General features: G+C 42.7%; 1 protein-coding gene across 1 annotated transcript in view; it reads right to left on the reverse strand.

The window, feature by feature from the left end:
* Window positions 1-18,458, reverse strand: part of DCHS2 (dachsous cadherin-related 2) — a 212,663-nt gene extending 194,205 nt beyond the window's left edge. Inside the window, exon 1 of the mRNA XM_081076714.1 lies at window positions 16,592-18,458. Coding sequence (XP_080932840.1) covers window positions 16,592-18,454 — 1,863 coding nt within the window. The 5' untranslated portion in view covers window positions 18,455-18,458. The remainder of the gene's footprint in view (window positions 1-16,591) is intronic.
* Window positions 18,459-20,421: the final 1,963 nt, after the last annotated feature.

A 20,421-nucleotide genomic window follows, 5' to 3' on the forward strand; every position in this document is an offset into this window, starting at 1 on the left:
TTATCAAGGATGCCACAGAAATACAAAAGATCATCCAAGAGTACTATGAAAGAGTATATACTACCAAATTCAATAACCTAGAAGAAATGGACAAGTTCTTAGAAACATATAGCCTTCCTAGACTGAATCACGAAGAATTGGAAAATCTAAATAGACCAATCGCCAGTAAGGAAATTGAATTAGTCATCCGAAACCTTCCCCAAAGCAAAAGTCTGGGACCAGATGGCTTCACTAGTGAACTCTACCAAACCTTCAAAGAGGATCTAATAATACCTGTCCTACTCGAGTTCTTCTAAAAAACTGAAGAAGAGACAATATTCTCTAACTCATTTTATGAGGCCAGCATTACCCTGATACCAAAACCTGGTAAGGATAATACAAAAAAAGAAAACTACAGACCAATATCTCTGATGAATACAGACGCAAAAATCCTAAACAAAATTCTAGCAAACTGAATGCAAGAATGTATTAAAAAGATTATTCATCACGATTAAGTGTGGTTCATCCACACACAAGGATGGTTCAACATACATAAATCCATCAATGTGATACATCACATAAACAAAATAAAGGACAAAAATCATATGATTATATCAATTAATGCAGAAAAAGCGTTTGACAAGATACAACATCCATTTATGATTAAAACACTTACTAAAATAGGTATAGAAGGAAAATATCTTAACATAATAAAGGCCATATATGACAAACCCTCAGCTAATATCATAATTAATGGTGAAAAACTGAAGCTTTTTGCTCTACATTCAGGAACACGACAGAGCTGTCCCCTATCACCTCTGCTTTTCAACATAGTGTTGGAAGTCCTCCCCAGAACAGTCAGGCTAGAGAAAGAAATAAAAGACATCCAAATTGGGAATGAAGAAGTTAAACTGTTACTCTTTGCAGATGACATGATGCTATATATAGAAAACCCTAAAGACTCCACCAAAAAGCTATTAGAAACTATCAACGAATACAGTGAAGTTGCCGGCAACAAAATCAATGTACAAAAGTCCATTGCATTTCTATATACTAACAATGAAATCTCAGAAAAAAACAAAAAAGAAACAAAAACAATTCCTTTTGCAATTGAAACAAAAAGAATAAAATACCTAGGAATAAACTTAACCAAGGATGTGAAAGACCTATATGCTGAAAAGTATAAGACATTTTTAAAAGAAATTGAAGAAGACACAAAGAAATGGAAACATTCTGTGCTTATAGATTGGAAGAATCAACATAGTTAAAATGTCTGTATTACCCAAAGCAATATACAGATTTAATGCAATCCCCATCAAAATCCCAATGGGATTTTTAAAAGAAATAGAACAAAAAATTATCAGATTTGTTTGGAATCACAGAAGACCCCGAATAGCTAAAGCAATCCTAAGAAAAAAGAACAATGCTGGAGGTATCACACTCCCTTGCTTTAGCTTGTACTACCAGGCAACAATAATCAAAACACCACGGTATTGGCAGAAAAACAGACACACAGACCAATGGAATAGAACTGAGAACCCAGAAATAAACCCACATAAATATGGACAGATAATTTTTGACAAAGAAGCAAAAAACCGCCTCTTCAATAGGAAAAGACCGCCTCTTCAATAAATGGTGCTGGGAGTATTGGAAAGCCACATGGAAAACAATGAAATTGGTCTGCTATCTGTCACCACGTACCAAAATTAATTCAAAATGGATCAAAGATCTAAGCATAAGACCTGAAACAATAAACTGCACAGAAGAAAACAAAGGTACTAAACTTATGGACCTTGGGTTCAAAGAACATTTTATGAATTTGACTCCAAAGACAAGGGAAGTAAAAGCTAAAATAAATGAATGGGACTATATCAAACTTAAAAGCTTCTGCACAGCAAAAGAAACCATTGACAAAAAAAAGAGGCAACCAACTGAATGGGAGAAGATTTTTGCAAACAGTGCCTCCAATAAGAGGCTAATATCCAAAATATACAAGGAATTCATGCAACTCAACAACACAAAAACAAACAACCCAATTGAAAAATGGGCAGAGGACTGAAGAGACATTTCTCCAAATAGGACATACAAATGGCACATGAAAAATACACATATTTAAAAAAATGTTCAACATCACTAATCATCAGAGAAATGCAAATGAAAACCACAATGAGATATCACCTCACCCCAGTCAGAATGGCTATCATCAACAAGACGAATAGTAACAAGTGTTGGAGAGGCTGTGGAGAAAAAGGAACCCTCATACACTGTTGGTGGGAATACAGACTGGTGCAGCAGCTATGGAAGGCAGTGTGGAGGTTCCTCAAAAAATTAAGAATAGAATTACCATATGACCCAGCAATCCCTCTCCTGGTTATCTACCCCCAAAATCTGAAAACATTTATACATAAAGACACATGTGCTACAATGTTCATTGCAGCTTTTTTTATGGTGGCCAAGACATGGAAACCACCAAAATGTCCTTCGATAGATGAATGTATAAAGAAGTTGTGGTATAGATACACAATGGAATACTATTCGGCGGTAAGAAAGGATGAAATAGGACAGGTTGTGTGACAACCTTGATAGCTCTTGAGATTATCTAAGCGAAATAAGTCAGACAGAAAAAGCAGAGAACCGTATGATTTCACTGTGGTATATAAAACTGAAAACAACAAAAGAACAAGACAAACAAATAAAAGAACAAAAACTCATAGACATAGATAATAGTTCAGGGGTTACCAGAGGGTAAAGGGGGAGGGGGACTCTAGAAGAGGGTAAACGGGGTCTAATATATGTTGATGGAAAGAGAACTGACTGTGGGTTATAAACACACAATGTGAGATATAGATAATGTATTACAGAATTGTATACCTGAAATCTATGGAACTTGACTAACAATTGTCACCCCATTAAACTTTAATTTAAAAAAAATGTATTTAGAGAAATAATAGCAAATTAGCCTTAGGATATTACGTATTTAGATAAAAGTACAATTGTACTTCGCTGGGTATATGGCAAAACTGAATATTACCATGTTGCAAAAAAAAATTATCTTTCTTTTAAAATATGCTGATTCAAAACTCAAGAAGGACTTATTAAATTCATTTTACAGTGTTAGAAGCATGTTGTAATATATACAGAATCTATATTTTTTATAATTTTTATTAAATTTATTGGGTGACATTGGTTAGTAAAATTATGTAGGTATCAAATGTATAATTCTATAATTCATCGTCTATATATTGCATTGTGTGTTCACCACCCAGAGTCGTTCTCTTTCTATCACCATATATTTGACCCTCTTTACCCTATTCTACAATATCTCCTCCCCCCTTATCCTCTGGTAACCAGTAAACTGTTGTCTGTGTCTATGAGTTTTTGTTTATTTGTTTGTCTTGCTCGTTGGTTACTTTCTGTTTTATATCCCACATATGAGTGAAATCATAAGGTTCTCAACTTTTTCTGACCATTTCACTTAGCGTGATAATGTCAAGATCCATCCATGTTGTTGCAAATAGCATTTTTTCTTATGGCCGAGTAATTTTCCATTGTATATATGTACCACATCTTCTTTATCAATCATTTACCAAAAGACACTTTGATTGTTTCTATGTCTTGGCCACCATGATAAAGCTGCAAAAAACATAGCAGTGCATATATGTTTATGGATAAATGTTTTCAGATTTTTTTGGGATACCCAAAAGAGGGATTACTGGATCGTATGGTAATTCTACAACAGATATATGAAAAACTGCTCAACTTCACTAGCTATTAGGGAAATGCAAATCAAAGCCACAATGAGCTATCACCTCACACCTGTTAGAATGGCTATTATCAACAAGATAAGTAATAACAAGTGTTGGAGAGGTTGTCAAGAAAATAGAACCCTCATACACTGCTGGTGGAATGTAAATTGGTACAGATACTATGGAGAACAGTATGGAGGTTCCTCCAAAAAATAGAATGTATAATTTTAATCCAAGTAAGCAAATTACCTAGAGTACATTATTGATTTATAAATGTCAAACATTAATTTATAAACTGCCCTTCCTGTTACCTTTCTTCTTTATGCTGGATGCTAATAGAGACAATGAAATGGAATAGAAATAGGCATGGCAATTAAGTTTTACACAAGAAAAACACCGTATCAAATTTTTGTAAGATGAATCCAGGAAGTAAAGCATCTGCCAGCACTGAAATACAGTGTTGTTGTTTATGCATAATGTAACAGAACAGGCTTTGTATTATTTTTAGCAGTTCAGAACTTGAAATAATCTATACTTCAAAGAAAAGTAAACAATGCATAAGCTTAGATTGCTTTTTACCTCATGACTTGATACTTTCATAATAGACATTCTTAAGAACTAGACAAGTCAGTCTCTATGTAAACAATAACTTCCTTTGCGTTTCTAAATGTGGAAATCAAGAGGAGTATACAACATGAGAAGCTTCTAACTAGACAAGTGTTAAAAATCAAGTAGTGTTCAAGTCCATTTATGGTAAGGCTGGAAATAATATTTAATATCTTGAAAACATATCCATTAACAATGGCTATTTCTACACAGTTAATTTAAATAAAGAACAAAAGAACTTTCAGAATAATCTGAACAAAAGAGTTCTTAAAGGTAGAGGATAGTTTCCTGTATTAAACAAATTTTTAGATTAACTGTCAGTTATCTGATAAGAAATTGCCTTGAGTTCTGTTTTGTTCTTTTCTCTGTTCTGTCCTTATGAACAGAGCTATACTACAAGTCTTTCTTGCTTCTTGCCACAATACATTGCCCCAAAGCATAAAGTAGATACTATTTTCTTGTCTGAGAATTCATGTGAAGTAGACCAACAAGATCATCAAAAAAATATTTTTTTAAATCAGCAATTAAAAATCACTACCATCATTTAAAATAGAAAACATAGGTTATAATTTCTATAAAGTGAGCATAAACAAATAATTTACTTGATTACATGAGGGATCACAAAACATAAAAATACAACTGAAAAAAGTTTTACATTAGTATTAGTATTAGTATTTTAACTACATGTTTCTTTTTTCGATATGCAAAAGAATTGTAAGGTATGATTTGGTTTGTTTTGCTTTCTTAAAGGAGATATCCAAGTCAATTTTAATTAACATTCTTTTTTTCTGCTAGTAAGTTTCCTACAACAAATGAAATTATTCAAAACCACTCGATAACTTTATTTTATAATTAAGTGCATGCTCAAAGTACTGTGTATCATTAATGTTTGTTAGCAGGTGCTATAAATGCTATTGTTCTTTAATTAAAGGAAAATTCAAAGCATCTCTTTCCTCCCTTCGCCTCACTTCTACTACTGAATGAGAAAAAGAAGTTCTCGAGATAATCAATAAAAAAAGGAGATACAAGTCTGCCATATCCTAGGAAGTCATTTTCTCCTTCACTGGGATAACACATCCTAGGAGACAAGTACAGTAAGACAAAGCCTGCTGCTGCCTCTTTCTTAGGGAATATCCTTGACCTTGGAAGGCTAAAGAAGTATCCATGGTAATGGAAGCTATGGAACTGGCAAGTTTGGCCACAGAAGAACTGTGGAAGAATGTCAGAGGACATGTTACTCTAACCTTTACTTTAAACCAAGAGAGTCAATGTATCCTCAAAGCTCATATGGTGCTTGTGGCTATTCACGATAAGGAGCAGAAGAAACTGGGGACTGAAATACTGCCTAGTAATTAAATCAGTGCACTTTCCCAGAGTGTCATTTGAGGTTGAGGATCATATTTCTGTCCAATAACATGACCAGTCATTCAGATTTTTTAGAACAAGAGACTGACATTTCCTTTTTCACTCTCACTTAGCTCCTCAGTGGAAGCGACACATAATAAGAAGCTTTCCTGGGAGTTTACCTTGTGTCAGGCACTGCTCTGTGCACTAGATGTGCATTATTTCATTTATCTCCACAACAGCCCCATGAGGTAGATCCTAGTCTCATCATCCCTATGTTGTGGATGAGAAAATTGAGGCTTACAATGGTTTGGAAACTTGCTTGAAGGCCAAGCTACTAAGTGACAGAGCTGAAATTTAAATCAAGTTCTGCCTGGATCCATAATGCAAGCTTTGAACCACTAGATCACTCTTTCTCTGCCCAACACAAGGACAGCTGGAAACAATGAGCACCAGTAAACCTCTTCCATCCTCCCTACTAAAGCTTCCACACACTTCATCATTGGCAATCTGAGATCTGCATTTTTATGGAAAAATGGTAAAACTTGAAGTGAAGTGAACAGCATGGGCTTTATAAAAGGAAATTCAAAACAGAATTGCTAAGAAAGAAAGACATAATGTCCTATTGCATAGTGTCCAGGGTTAGTATGCCCAAAAGCCATAGAGGAAAAAGGTAAAAGCAGTAGGATTATTTAAACAATAATCAAGACTAAGGCATATTTCCCTGTCCACTAGAATACCCTACCTTAACTGATCCAACCCTTTCTTCCCACAGGAAAGACATTAGTTAACAGCTTCCATCAACTACAGGATAGAATATTAAGAAATGGGCAATAATATATCTGACATGTTAGTTTTTTATACTTTAGCAACTATGTTTTCTTCACAGCTTCCTGACACTAAAAGATACTAAAGAAGACCACTGTAGCTCAAGAGGTTCTAAATCCATCAGCAAAAGATACCAGACACTGAACATGACAACGGCAGATTTCCAGAACTCTTCTTTAAGTCGGAAAGGGCTTTTCACATATGGCCAGGCCTGGGTAATGATGGCCCAACAGGTAGCAAACTCAATTATTACAAGGCACTGAGGAAGGAAGATGAGCAAATGGGGTAAGATGCCCACGGATGTGACTGGTAAATACTGTAAACAAGGGAAGAGGCATATTATATGCTAAAGAAAAGAACCAATTATAGAGGTAGAGGTGAAAGAGGAGAAAGGGGATGACTGAGAAGCACTGTCAGAAGATGGGAGAGGGGAAATGTAGAGTGTGAATGGATGGCATTGAATTGGTTAGAGGAGAATCACCTATTCCTTGGAGATTGGGTGGCACTGATACAGAAAAGTCTGATGACAGGAGGGAGGCAAAAACACAAGCAAGTGTTCATCTTCTAAACGCTACTGAGTAGGAGGCATAATTACCTGTAAAGCATAAAGGGACCAAGATATGAAGCTTAAAGAGAATGAAATCATGGGAGAGATGCTAAAGTGAGTACAACAAAATTGTCCAGCAGTATTGAGAGCCCAGCTGATACCATATACTTACAATAGAACCAATCATCACTTGGAATTACTCCAGCAGTACCCACAGTACAAGCGTGTGTGGTGGAGGGACCATAGAGTTATATTAATGCACTGTCGGTAATATGTGCCCAGGTATGGGAGAGCGAGGGTCAATTTGGTGCACCCAGCTGGACAGAGAAGGAACTAGAGCATGGCCATCCTTTTTATTACACTTCACTACCATTTCCCTAGTTCAGGCTCTCATCGCTGAATATGTATTATTATGAGAGTATTATCAGGACTCTCCTAATTCAGGACAAATTCTCCTAAAACCTTACTTTGGCACAGGTCAATCTCTATTCAAAATCTCCAATACCTCTCAGTTGCTTCTATATAAAGGCCAAACTCTTTAGGCAAATGATGCAAGTCCTTCATGCACTGTCTCCTCCTGCCTCTTCACAACTCCTCCCATTACTTCACTACAGGAACCAGAAACACGAAGATTATTCCTGTTCATACGATCCCCACTTGGACTGTGTAATCCTAAAGAGAGTTGTAATTAAAATTCGTATTTGTTAAGATATTTACTGGATCTACCTGCACCACAAAGCGCGTATTCCTTTTAAATGCAGATTTTAATTAAGTAAGATTTTAAACAATTAACCTGGCATTCGTAAAAATGATCTAGCATAATTTCCCTCATGGGCTATGAAAATGTAAATTACTTCTATGGTTGCTCACTTTTAATTTATAATTTAAAAGGCAAGGGGCTTATTAGTGGAAGTCTGGTGTGTAGTTGTTAATAAAATGAATTTATTGTCAGATTTCAATCCTCAGAAAAAGAAAACCTTACTGATCACAACTTTCAGAAATCCATCCTGAGTGATTGATTCTCCTTTAGAGATGATCGTGCCTAGAAACTTACACATTTTTATGGGGGGAAAAAGATGTGCAGTGGAATGTTCCCAGAAGAGTTGTAAAAATAAAAACATATATCACAATGCAGGACTCCCTGGAAGGCCCATATCTAGTGAAACCTCCATCCTGATCCTCTGCATGAAAAACCTTTCCTAGATCACCTCTAAGGCCCCTTAACTCTTGTTACACCAACAACTTGCTACCATGTAATACAGATTACCTCAAATCCTTACAACAGTGTGTTGCTAAAACAAAACAAATTATAAAATGTGATGGTTAATTTTATGTGTCAACGAGACTGGGTCACGGCACGCCAGATATCTGGTTAAACATTACTTTTAGGTACTGTGGGGACAGAGCCCCAGAAAGCAGTTTCCAGGCTCTCGGCCTCACATAGAAAGGTGCTGGCTCAGGTAGTAAATGGCCATCAACTGTGATTGGATGGCCATCAGCTGTGGCTAGTTGGCCATCAGCTGTAACCAGTGAGCCATGGGCCACTAATATAACTGCTGTGGCTACGCTAGCAGGAAAACTGGGAGCTAGCAAGGACATGGTGGCTGAGCTAGCAAGAACAGATTGCAGTTAGCACATGAGGTCGGTTGGCAGAGAAGCAGACAATAGATTGTGGATCACGTGGCTCCTGCTTCCTGTGTCTCCAACCCAGCCAGCAGCAAGAATATAGTGGCATGACTCCCCTACCTATGGCTCCGTGGGTGTTCCTTTTTGGCCTCACCATGTCCTGTGTTCTTATGTGGGGAGTGGGACCACAGACCCCACAGGCCGCCCTGTGTGACAGGTACATCTGGTGTTTCTGACTGAGATTATCATTTGAATTGGCAGGATGAGTAAAGAAGATATTCCCCCTCCCGCCCCAATATGTGTGGGCCTCTCCAATCCACTGAAGGCCCGAAGGAAACCAAATGGAGGAGGAAGGAAGGATGTAGTGGCTCTGCCTGACTGCAGAAGCTGGGACATCAGCGCTCTCCTGCCCTCCGACTGGGACGCACACTGTCAGTTCTCCTGGTTCTTGGGCCTTCAGACCCCGATTGAATTATGCCACCAGCTTTCCTGGGGCTCCAGCTTGCAGACAGCAGATCGTGAGATTTCTAAGTCTCCATAATCACATGAATCAATTCCTCAAAACAAATTATATATTTTTTCATATTTCACATATAATATAATATATATATAATTTAAATAAAATAAAAATTATAACATTATATATTTATAATGCATTTTAATATGATAAATGTATTATAATATATTTAAAATATAATCAATTATATTATCAGATTGGTGCAAAAGTAATAGCAGTTTAAAAGGTTAAAAATAATTGCAAAAAAATACAATTACTTTTGCATCAACCTAATATATAAATATATTGTTATAATATATTTTATGTATATTATATATTTTATATGTAATGTACTTTATAATTTACATAGTATATATATGAAATTACATGAGTCAATTCCTCACCATTATGTATATATATGTATATATATGTATATATATGTATATATATGTATATATATATATTATGTATATATATATATACATATATATACATACACACACACACACACACACAATGATATATATATATTTTTTATTGATTCTATTTCTCTGGAGAACCATAACATACAACATTTTATGGATGAGGAACTGTGGCCAGAAAAGTTAATAGAGATAGTAAATGGAGGAGTCAGAATTGGAACCAAGGGTTTCTGACTTTAAGTCCAGTGCTGTTTTTTTTCATGCTGCCTCAATAAAAGAGGCCAAAGAGTCATAACTGATAAACAGAATAAAAGACACTAAGCACTCTACAGCCCAGAATCGTGCCCTGCACACCTGAGGGGGTCAGGTGCTGGCACTGAGTCTAAATGTGGCAGTTAGCACCCTGAAGTACACCCCTGAGGACTCACGACCAACCATGACTTCATCACAACTTGTATCACATTGCTTAGTCTAAGACCTTCATAGAGCTTCTTGGGGGGTAGGGGGAGCAAGGGTCTCTCTTGAGAGGTCATCTGAACCTTACTTAAATAGGTGGGAGTCTGAAGTCAATATGGAGGTGCTACAGCCTCCCAAGTAAGTAAAACAGATTTCTGCTTTCATTGTCAGAAACATACACATCTAACTAAAAACCTAATATGCAATTTAATTTTTTTTCTGCTCATTTTTCCATCTTTGAGGGCAAGAGAATTTTTATTTGAAATGTCATTTTTAATTAGTCCTCAGGCAAAATAGCTTTCCTCATCATTTCTAGAAGTCTTGTTTACTAACGTTCCATAATATATAACATGCATTGGGCAATTATGTACTACGAGTCAAGCATTGTTCTAAGCATACACGTATTAATTCATTATCCACACAGAAACTTTATCAAGCTGACACTACTGTTATCCATATTTTTCAGATGAGGAAACTGAGGCACTGTGACCAAGATCGCACAGCTAGTAAGCATTGGAGGTTAGATTCAAACCCAGGCACTCTAGCCCCATAGTCTGTCTATATTTTTCATCACTGTATACATCCTAATTTTAATCTTCAAAGCTATAGACACTGTACAATACAATATCAGTCGTCTTTAGGTAGAGAACCAAAAACTACACAAATTACTGGCAAGCTATATGTTGTCTGTAACCGGAGATACATCTCACAGATTCTGGGTTATACTCTCCTTATTACAATCCAAATATATTATCTGATCACCTTTCCCAAGTGGGAAAAGGAAAAAGGAAGTAAAGCCAGATGACCGGTCTTGGGTAGCAGCTGAATGCAGGGAAAGGGAGAGGAGGGATATCAAAATGAAATCTGAAAGAGAATTCTACAGTGGATCGCAAGTGTCTAAAACAGCTCTTCAAAGCAAAGCCACAGACATATATAAAACATGTTGGAACTAAGGTACAAAGTCAGGAAGAGTCAAATAACCAGGTAAGATGACAGCAGGTGATTTAGACGTATCCTGGAGACAGGTACAAATGACTGCTGTGGAAATCTTACATGCTTTCAGTGCATGTGTACAGATAAGTTTGGTCTATTTAAAGGAGTCAGAATAGGACAATCAAATACAGGTAACACAATTATATGACTGTCAAACCTGGTGCACCACTATGAAAGTCTGAGAATATGTCTGTAAGGTAAATAGTAAGAGTATGTTGGTAGTAGGTGAGGGAGACAAAAAAATACAGGATAAGCAATGCAATTCAGGCTATAAAATTCCAAAGGACCAGTGACAAACTACGTTAAGTAAATAAACTAAACAAAGTTAATATATGTTCATTATATATTATGTATGATATATAATGTGAAAAATGAAAAAGTAACTCTCTTGACAAGATGTAACTCCTACCATCAGATTTTCGTTTGGCTATGAAGCTCTTCAATATAATTCAACAAAGTTATTGATCTTCTAATACACGAGATTGAGGACACTATTAATTGTAAGGGACTCAAGTATCATTACTTGGCAAGCCCACAAGGCACCCACAATCCTGTTTTACTAATACAAGTAGCGCCACAAGGAACATTAAGAAAGAGCCAGTTGGTACAAGAAAACATTTAGTGGGAGGAGTCGGCATTTATGACATGCTTACAATCTCTCCAGTTTGAAGAATAGGCAATAGAAGACAAGAAGTGATGGTGGACAGAACTAGAGTGATGACCGTGGGTATAAAGGAAGTGGCAGATGTAAGAAATACTGCAGGCCTTGGCTACTACGGTGCTCAAATGTGAGGAGTTATCAAAGAAGACACTAAGATTTGAGGACACATCGTCTTCCTTAATAAAGTGTCGTGCTTCCAAAGTTGGCAGTAGAAGAGCCTCTTGAGAGAAAAGGCCTCCCACTGCTCCTCAGAATCTCCTAACTTCAGCCTCCTTTGCCATCATCACCACTCAGACTTCAGGAGAGGGGCTGCTAGCCATGGCCACTGGGACCAAGGCTAATTTACAACCTTCTTTAAATCATACCGCCCCCTAGGGGCCACCTTGGGTTCTCCATTTTTACCACCCCAGTACAGTTGAGACAGCGAACTCGCTGAGAAAGACTTTACTGAAGGCTAGGGGATTGATAAAAAAGAAATAAGCCCCAAAGATTTAATGAATCAGAAATAAGATATAGTTAATGCTTTTCAGCCCATGGAGCACAGTGGGAAGCAGGCCTTCCCATCCCTCATGTCTTCCCAGATGGTAGATACTATTAGGGACCAGTGTCCAGGCATCCGTCCTAGGAGGCTCCTCAAAGTCAGGCTATGAGAGTGAACAAATAAGCAGTCAGGTGTTCTCTCCCCAAACCCCAGTTTGCAATCTCAAGTTCTGCTTTTTATGCAGCTGATTGACATGAGACATGTTGCTCTTTACCCTCTAATTCTAAATACAACCGTGCCAACAAACAGCAAATACATCACACAGACACATACCAACTGTATCAACACATCTATAGAAAGCACACATTCACAAAGATAGGAAAGTTTTCGAAAGGAGCTGACTGATGAAATTTGAAAATAAAAGAAAAAGGAGTAGGAGGGAAATGAGTTCAATTTGGGAAATGTTAGATTGGAAGAGCCAAGAAGACATCAAGGCAGAGGTACACATCAAACGGAGAAATGTTCATCTGGAATTTTAGAGGGGAGGATGACCTGGAGAGGCAAAAAATAAAAAAGTTGAAGTTCTTGGAATATATAAGAAGATAGTACAGAAAGGAGAGAAGTCAGAAGATAATAGAACCGATGGACATGCCTCTGGCACACTGAGGGTGTGGCACAGGGGAAAGGGGAGAATTGGCATGACAGAGCCCAAAAGAGAATGCAGTGTGACAAAAAGCAGTGAAGAAAACACACTCGAGGAAGAGGAAGTGGGCCACAGTCCAAAATGCTTGAGAGGATGAGGGAGGTTATGACTAAGAAAACCCACTGGATTTGAAATAAGAGAACACAGCTGCCTTGTGAGATACAGAATTTAGTAGTGATGAGGGAAGGTCAGAACAGGGCATTAAGGAGTAATCGGCAGGTGGAGGCAGTGCACGTGGCATTCATTCACGAGGACAGACAGTGGAGGGCAGGAGAGAGAGAACTCAGACAACACTCTGTTAGCACAGGGAGTTTTCCTGTTGTATTCACTGCTGTGTCTCTAGCATCAAGACCAGTTCCTGGCACATAGTAGGCACTGAATAAACACTTGTCTGTTGCATGTTGTTTTTACAATGAATGCTGTTGTTCGCATAGATAAATGAATTGGTGAATGAATACAGTACTGATATTTGAGGAATGTGAAAGAATAATCTTGTTATGGCATGCATGTGATTCAGGTAGGAATGCTGGAGTTATATTGTTTTCAGATCTGGTTACAAGATGGAATCTATAAGCACAGTTCACATCTTGGACTACTGTGGGTAGACAATGAAGTCTTCCCTAGAGGTTGAAGTGAGTCTTTCTGCCAGTAATCTGAGGAAAACGAGGATCTCTCAGGCTAGACATTAGAACTTGGTGTGTGGGGGTGGAGGAACTCCTGAGTGTCTGCAGAGTTCTGCCTAACCCATGAAAGCATCAAGAGATACTGAGAGGAGCTCCTCAGGGGCGGTTTGCTTAGAAGGGGCTCTCCACATGGGGAGGAGGGTGCAGCAGGGAACAAGGAATTAAGAAATCCAACCCAGTGCCTGCAAGGCTGTGAAACCTTTTGGAGCTAGAGGTCACCTATCTCAGTCTGTTGCTGGTTCCTGTACTTGGTATTAAATCCCTTTGTCCCGTTTTAAAGTCTTTGGAAAGTTCCAGTCTGGGTATGGAATATAAAAGGGTTCAGCGAGTCTGGAGGTGGGAGAATGGGCAGCACTGTGATGGCAGTAGGAGCAGTAATAAGAGCGGATTTGTGATGTGGAGAAACCACCAAGGTACCCTGAAGGTTCAGGGGTGTGTTTTTTTAGATAACCTGACATTCCCTTACATGGAAACTAGGAAATCAGTTTCTTTTGCTGTTGTTTCTCATTTTGTTTTTGGTCTGATTCTGACAAAAGAGAACTGAGCAGGCATGAGGTCTGTAGAGAGAAAACTGGCAGAGAGCAACAGAAAGAAGGTACAGTAATAAGACTTGATATAATGTAAAGAAACAAAGCCCTAGAAGAAAGAAGAGGTCATGAGATCCAAAGGCTACCTGAAGAAGTTTGTTTTTCCAAACTAGTATAAACAAAAGATTGAGAGAGTAAAAGGATAGAAAGTCTATGTTCATTGCAGCGTTATTTACAATAGCCAAGATATGGAAACAACCTAGGTGTCCATCGATAGATGAATGAATAAAGATGTGATACACACACACACACACACACACAACACACACACACAGGAATATTATGCAGTAATAAAAAAGAATAAAATCTTGACATCTGTGACTACAAGGATGGACCTAGAGGGTATTACGCTAAGTGAAATAAGTCAGACAGAGAAAGACAAAGACTATCTGGTTTTACTTATGTGTAGAATCTAACAAAACAAAATAAAAACAGGTTAATAGAAACAGAGACCAAAGTGATGGTTGCCAGAGGGGAGGGGCAGGGGAGGAAGGGCGAAAAGGGGGAAGGGGCACATAGTCAATAATATTGTGATAAGTTTGCATGGTGACAGATAATTACTAGAATTAATGGGGTGATTATACTGTAAGGGACACATATGTCAAATCAATGTGTTGTACACCTGAAACAGATATAATTAACATAATATTGTATACCAACTATACTGAAATTTGTTTAAATGGAAAAAAAACAAGAGTATATGGAAGACACCCCAATGAGGTTTACCTGGAAATTAGGGGACAGAGTCAACTAGAGGGTTTATGGAACACAGAAGGTTCACGCAGTTTTTGTGTAGAGGCCAATAGAGAGCCCAGTGAAAAAGAGGGTTGCTGCGATCATGAGGGGCTACATTGCTGGAATTTCCAGAAATCTAATCATCACGATTTAATACTGTCTACAGCAGCAATACGTGGCAACCTCGGATGGTTTTTTGCAATTGGAGATGCAGTCCTACTGTTGAGCCAAGTTCAGTTCACCATATTGGATCCACCACATACAGAGTCATAATAATGGGATACACTCACACCTCATGGCCGAATCATCTCACAATTTTAGAAAGGTTCTAAAGACAGGTTCTAATCAAAGGAATTACAATTAATCCATGCTGCTTATTTTCCTTTCCTTAAAATGGAGCCAAGTAGAACTGTTTCATGTCAAGAGGTTTAAGGTCTTCCAGATGGGAGAGATCTAGTCCAACCTCGCACCTATTCGGACTTTATTTTTAGAAATCTATAGCAGAAACTATCAGCACACACCGGCTCTCATGCGCTCCTCTCCACTTCTCAGCTTCCTCTGCAGTACACCTGAGGCCACATGGCTGAGCTCTGACCAAAGGGACATTGTTTCAGCAGCACACGCTCACTGATTTCCAAGACTTAAAAAAATACCTAGCAACTCAAATATTTGCCAGTCATGCTAGAGAAAAGGATGGAGATTATTATTGCCCAAAGAGCCAAAGGATTAACAAAAAATAATAGAAGCACTCATGAAGCTCATATTTATAATATAATAATATCTCACTTATCTAAAGATTATGATTTGAGATATAACGTATAAAGGCTAAAGCATCCCCCTGAGAACCAGAAAACAAGCCATAGAGGTCTTAAAACAACCCAGCCTGAGAGCAAAATAAAGCTTTAGAACTTCCCTCACTAGTTAGCCTCTTGGGCTCTATTTATTTACTCAAGTTTTCGTGGAGTAAACAAATCAATCTTGGAAATCTAGTTTGTTATTTCACATTAGACAAGAAATAGGAACTTAAAATCAATAAAGAGTGGTGGCAAAGGGTGCAAATCAGGACTTTAAAAAGCAACACACCCAAAAAGCAGGGTAGAGAGACCCATCTTATAAAAGATGATTGAACCTGAAGGCATCACTGGAGGAGCTGGGTCCACAACTGATAAAAATGACTAGATTTCCTCAACTAGCCTTTGAAAGCTTCCAAAGAAGGTAGGACAGTATGTAAGTCTCTGGTTACTCAATGGTTATTCAAAAACAGTTTCAGTTTTTAAAGGCATACTCTTGTTTGTATGAAAACTAATTTGTGAAGGCCACCTGATTTCCCTAGGGTGCCACATAATGATGCTCAAAAATATAAGACATTGCCATTCGCCTACTGTTTGACTGAGAATGGGTGGTTTCTCCCAAAGCAATGCGGGTGCACATATCCAGCATGAAGGAAACTTGCATTTCCCTAAGGAAAAGCAAGATCCAAACGTCATGTGATGGAGAAAGGACCCTAGAGATCATTTAGCCCAAGTCCGGGGCAGAAAGGTTAGGCGGCCAGAGGCCTCCCATTCATGTCATGCCGAGGGAGAACTAGAGCTCAGGATCCCTGCTCTTGAATTGGGATCCACCCACCACATCACACCCCCCTTCCCTGGACACACGACAGCTCCAGGCCTTCCTCTGACCCAGGCCTGATCCACTCACCTGCAGAAAGCAGTGTCCAGAGGGGGCATGCTCCACAAGGGTGGTGTTGTACACCTGTCTCTGAAAGATGGGCTCATTATCATTCACGTCGTCCACCGCGATGCTCACCAGGCACGTCGCGGACAGCGGGGGCTCTCCGAGGTCCTGGGCCACCACTCTCAGCTCTACCGCCTCCTGGACCTCTCGGTCCAGACCCCTGCTGGTGCTGATCAGGCCGCTTTCGGAATCGATAGTGAAGGAGGGCCCGCACTCCGCCGTGGGCGGCACAGCCCCCGGGCGGCAGCGTCCAGGGAGGTGGACCAGCTCGTAGCGCAGCCGGGCGTGGCGGGTGCCAGCCTCGTCGGCATCCGAGGCGCTGACCCACAGGACCGCGGTGCCGGGGATCGCGGCCTCGGACACTGAGGCCTGGTAACGCTCCTGACTGAAGACGGGCGGATGGTCGTTGAGGTCGGCGATCCGGAGAAGCAGTGTCTCCTCCGTGCTCAGCGGCGGGGACCCCGCATCCACCGCCACCAGTCGCAAATCATACAGGTCGCGGCCCTCCCTGTCCAGGGGCCCCTCCACGCAGAGGAAAAATACCCCCGGGGAACCGCCAGGGATCAGCGCAAAGGCGCCCTCCGCGCCCTGCAAGGACAGCGAGACGGTCCCGCCGCCGAGACCCGCACCAAGGGCCCGGGCCGCCGCCTCTTCCTCCTCCAGGGCCCCGTCGGCGTCCGACACCGAAACTCGAGCCACGTAGTCGCCGGGTCGCGCGCCCTCCGAGACGCGCGCGGCTCCCCCCTCGGTGAGGAAGAGCAGGTGAATGGCGGGCGGGTTGTCATTCACGTCCAGCACGGCCACGGACACGCGCACGGTGGCAACCTCGGGTTCAGCGCCTCCGTCGCGGGCCTCGACCAGCAGTTGGTGCCAGGCCTGCGCCTCGCGGTCCAGGGGCCTCCGCACGCGCACCACCCCGCTGCGCTCCTCCACCGCGAAGTAGGCCGCGTCGCCCGGCGGCCCAGCGCCGCCGTCGGCCCCCTGCGTCTGCCGCGCGCGGAGGCTGTAGCTCACGCGGCCGTTGGGCCCGAGGTCACGGTCGGTGGCGCGCACGCGGCAGACCTCGGCGCCCGGCGCGGCGTCCTCACGCACCGCAGCGCGGTACTCGCCCCGCTCGAAGACCGGCGGGTTGTCGTTCTCGTCCAGCACGCGCAGCGCCACACGCAGGCGGCCGGTGCGCCTCGGGCGGCCGCCGTCCCACGCCTCGATCTGCAGCTCGTGGGCCGCGGCCTCCTCTCGGTCCAGTCGCCGCAGCAGCACCAGGTCTAGGGGCCCCAGGGGCGACCGTGGTGACCCCGGGGGCCCGTAACGCAACTGGAAGAAGGGTCCTGCGGGGTCCTCGGGGAGGTGGGGTGGCTGCAGCAGGGTGTAGCCCTGCGTGCTGAAGAGCCCGGAGTCCGGGTCGTGGGCACCTGGCAAGCGGAAGGCGGTCCCGGGAGGGCTGAGCTCCGACACGTCCAGTTGCAGGGACTCGCGGGGAAAGCGGGGAGAGTGGTCGTTGACGTCGTTGACGTGAATCTCCACCTGCACCACGGCGCCCAGCAGCGTGGCGGCCACGAAGCTGTACCGGTCCCGCCGCTCGCGGTCCAGGCGCCGCGCCGTGCGGATGATGCCAGTGTCTGCCTGCACGTGGAAGTCGTCCAGCAGTGGGGAGTCATCCGAATCCTCGGAGAGAAAGAAGCCTCCCTCCTCCTGCTGCTGCGCCGCCGGCAACCCGGCGCGGATGTCGCCGACCAGGGTGTCCGGAGGAAGTCCCTCGTCCACGGAAAGACTGAGGTTAAACACCTGGGCAGCGGAGCCCGAGGCGGCCCACAGCCACGAGTGCATTAAGAGCACGAGCAGGAAACGCGGCGCCCTGAGGCCCCCGCTGCCCGGTCGCCCGTGGGTGGACTCTTTCCCCCGGGTTAGCAGGAGTCTCTGCCGCGAGGGAGCCCCTGGCTGCTGACGACGCCCTTTGCACATCCTCCGAGCTGAAGCGCTCATTTCTCCCTCGGCACCGTGGGAAGGCTCCCGGGGAACGGACTGCCAGTTTGGGGCTGGATGGCAGAAAAAATCCTGGAGCCTCTTCAGTGTCTGAGCCCAGAAGAAAATACTTTGTTTGGCAAACAAACCCACAGACCCAGGAGTTCTCCAGATTACATCTGCAACTGGTGAGACGGTCGGTCCTCCGCCGGTAGCTGACGCAGACGGGGACACTCTGGCTGCCTCTGCCGCTGCGTCCACCTCTTCAGCCCCTGGATTTCTTTAAACGAATCTCATCTCTTTTTCTCTCTCCTTTTATTCCTTTTACATCTGTTCCTTGTTCTGCTCGGCTGGTAGTTTCCCCCTGGTAAAGTCAGGTGCATTATTTCTTTTGCCAAAAAGGATGAAATTATTCAAAGAGAGCACATACAAGGAGAGGATGGGGGTCGGGCTGGGGAAGGAGGTGGAGTAAGGGCGGGGAGGCAGAGAGTGAGGGCGCCAGGCCCGAGCAACGGAGGGAGGGAGGGAGGAAGGAAGGGAGGGAGGGAACCGCGGTTCTGGCTGCGGTGCTGTCCGCTGCCGGGGGCGCTCGCCCCCGCCGCGCCTCTGGGCTCGGAGGACAGCGAGGCTCCAGCAGCGACCCAGCCCCCGCTGCCTTCCCCCGGGTCTCCTCCCAGCCGTGTGACGCGGCGCACGCGAGGGCAAGTTCCAACCAGCGAGTCGCCGCTCTGCAGCAGGGCACGTTAGCGGCTGGGCAGAGACAAGAGGGGCCGAGAGCAAAGAGAAAAGACCCAGAGATTTGGGCTGTGAGGTGGGTGGGGATGGAAAGGCGGGGCATCTGCCCGGGCTTTGCGTGCAAGTGGAGGTAGTGGGGGGAGGTGAGGGGAGCAGCCTCCGCACGCCCTCTTCCTCCAGCCCCTTGACCGTCCTTTCAGCAGGCCAGACGCTCGGCTCAGGCTGAGCAGTGAGGGTGGGGGTTATAATCCCATGAAGAGCCAAACTTGTGTTCTTCATTTGGAGAGAGAGGCTCGTCCCCAGCGGAAGGACAGATGGAGTCAAAAGCCGATGTACAGCTGGGGCCAAGATAACTGCAAAGGGGAGAAGGCGGAACTTGGAAAAAATCTTCGAGAAGCGCGGAGAAATCTGTGACACACATGGTGCAAACCGTGCTTTATTAGGCCGTGTTACTACTCCGCGACACGTGAGCCTCTTGTCATTCCCCTTTGCCACCGGGAATAACGACAATAGATTCGGCATGCGAACACTTTTTATACATTCAGCGCCATCACGCACGACACTTCCAGAATGTTTTAAGGTGATTTATGGGCAGAAAGACGGGTCGCTGAGGCACGCACGACCTCCTCCCTGCGCTCTACCATCTCCTCTGAGCAAGGAAGTTCGCAGGCGGAGCCATCATCGTTGCCACATCCAAAGTTTGTGTCTGAGCCCAAGAAAAATGCCAATAAATTGCCATAGTCGCAGGTTTCCCTTCAATTATCCATAATAGTTGGTAGAAATTGATAACTGGTCTCTAATAGAGGGTGCTGGAGGAAGGACTCTGTGTCTTCTTAAAAATGGCTGGCCTATTCTCTGGCCTTAGCATATGGTTTCCACGATTTTGCATTTAAGCCGGAAGGAAAAATTAATTTTTTAGATACTGTAGCTTTCCTTTAGATACTGTAGCTTTCCTTTAGATACTGTAGCTTTCCTTTAGATACTGTAGCTTTCCTTTAGGACCAGAAGCCCTAGTAGTGAGTGGTCCCCACAGCAACAGTAAGTTGCCTTTTTAATAGACAGTGGAGTTGCATACACCCACACCATTATTTCTACCT

The sequence above is a fragment of the Rhinolophus hipposideros genome (genome assembly GCF_964194185.1).
Source record: "Rhinolophus hipposideros genome assembly, chromosome: 16".
In the NCBI taxonomy this organism is placed as follows: domain Eukaryota; kingdom Metazoa; phylum Chordata; class Mammalia; order Chiroptera; family Rhinolophidae; genus Rhinolophus; species Rhinolophus hipposideros.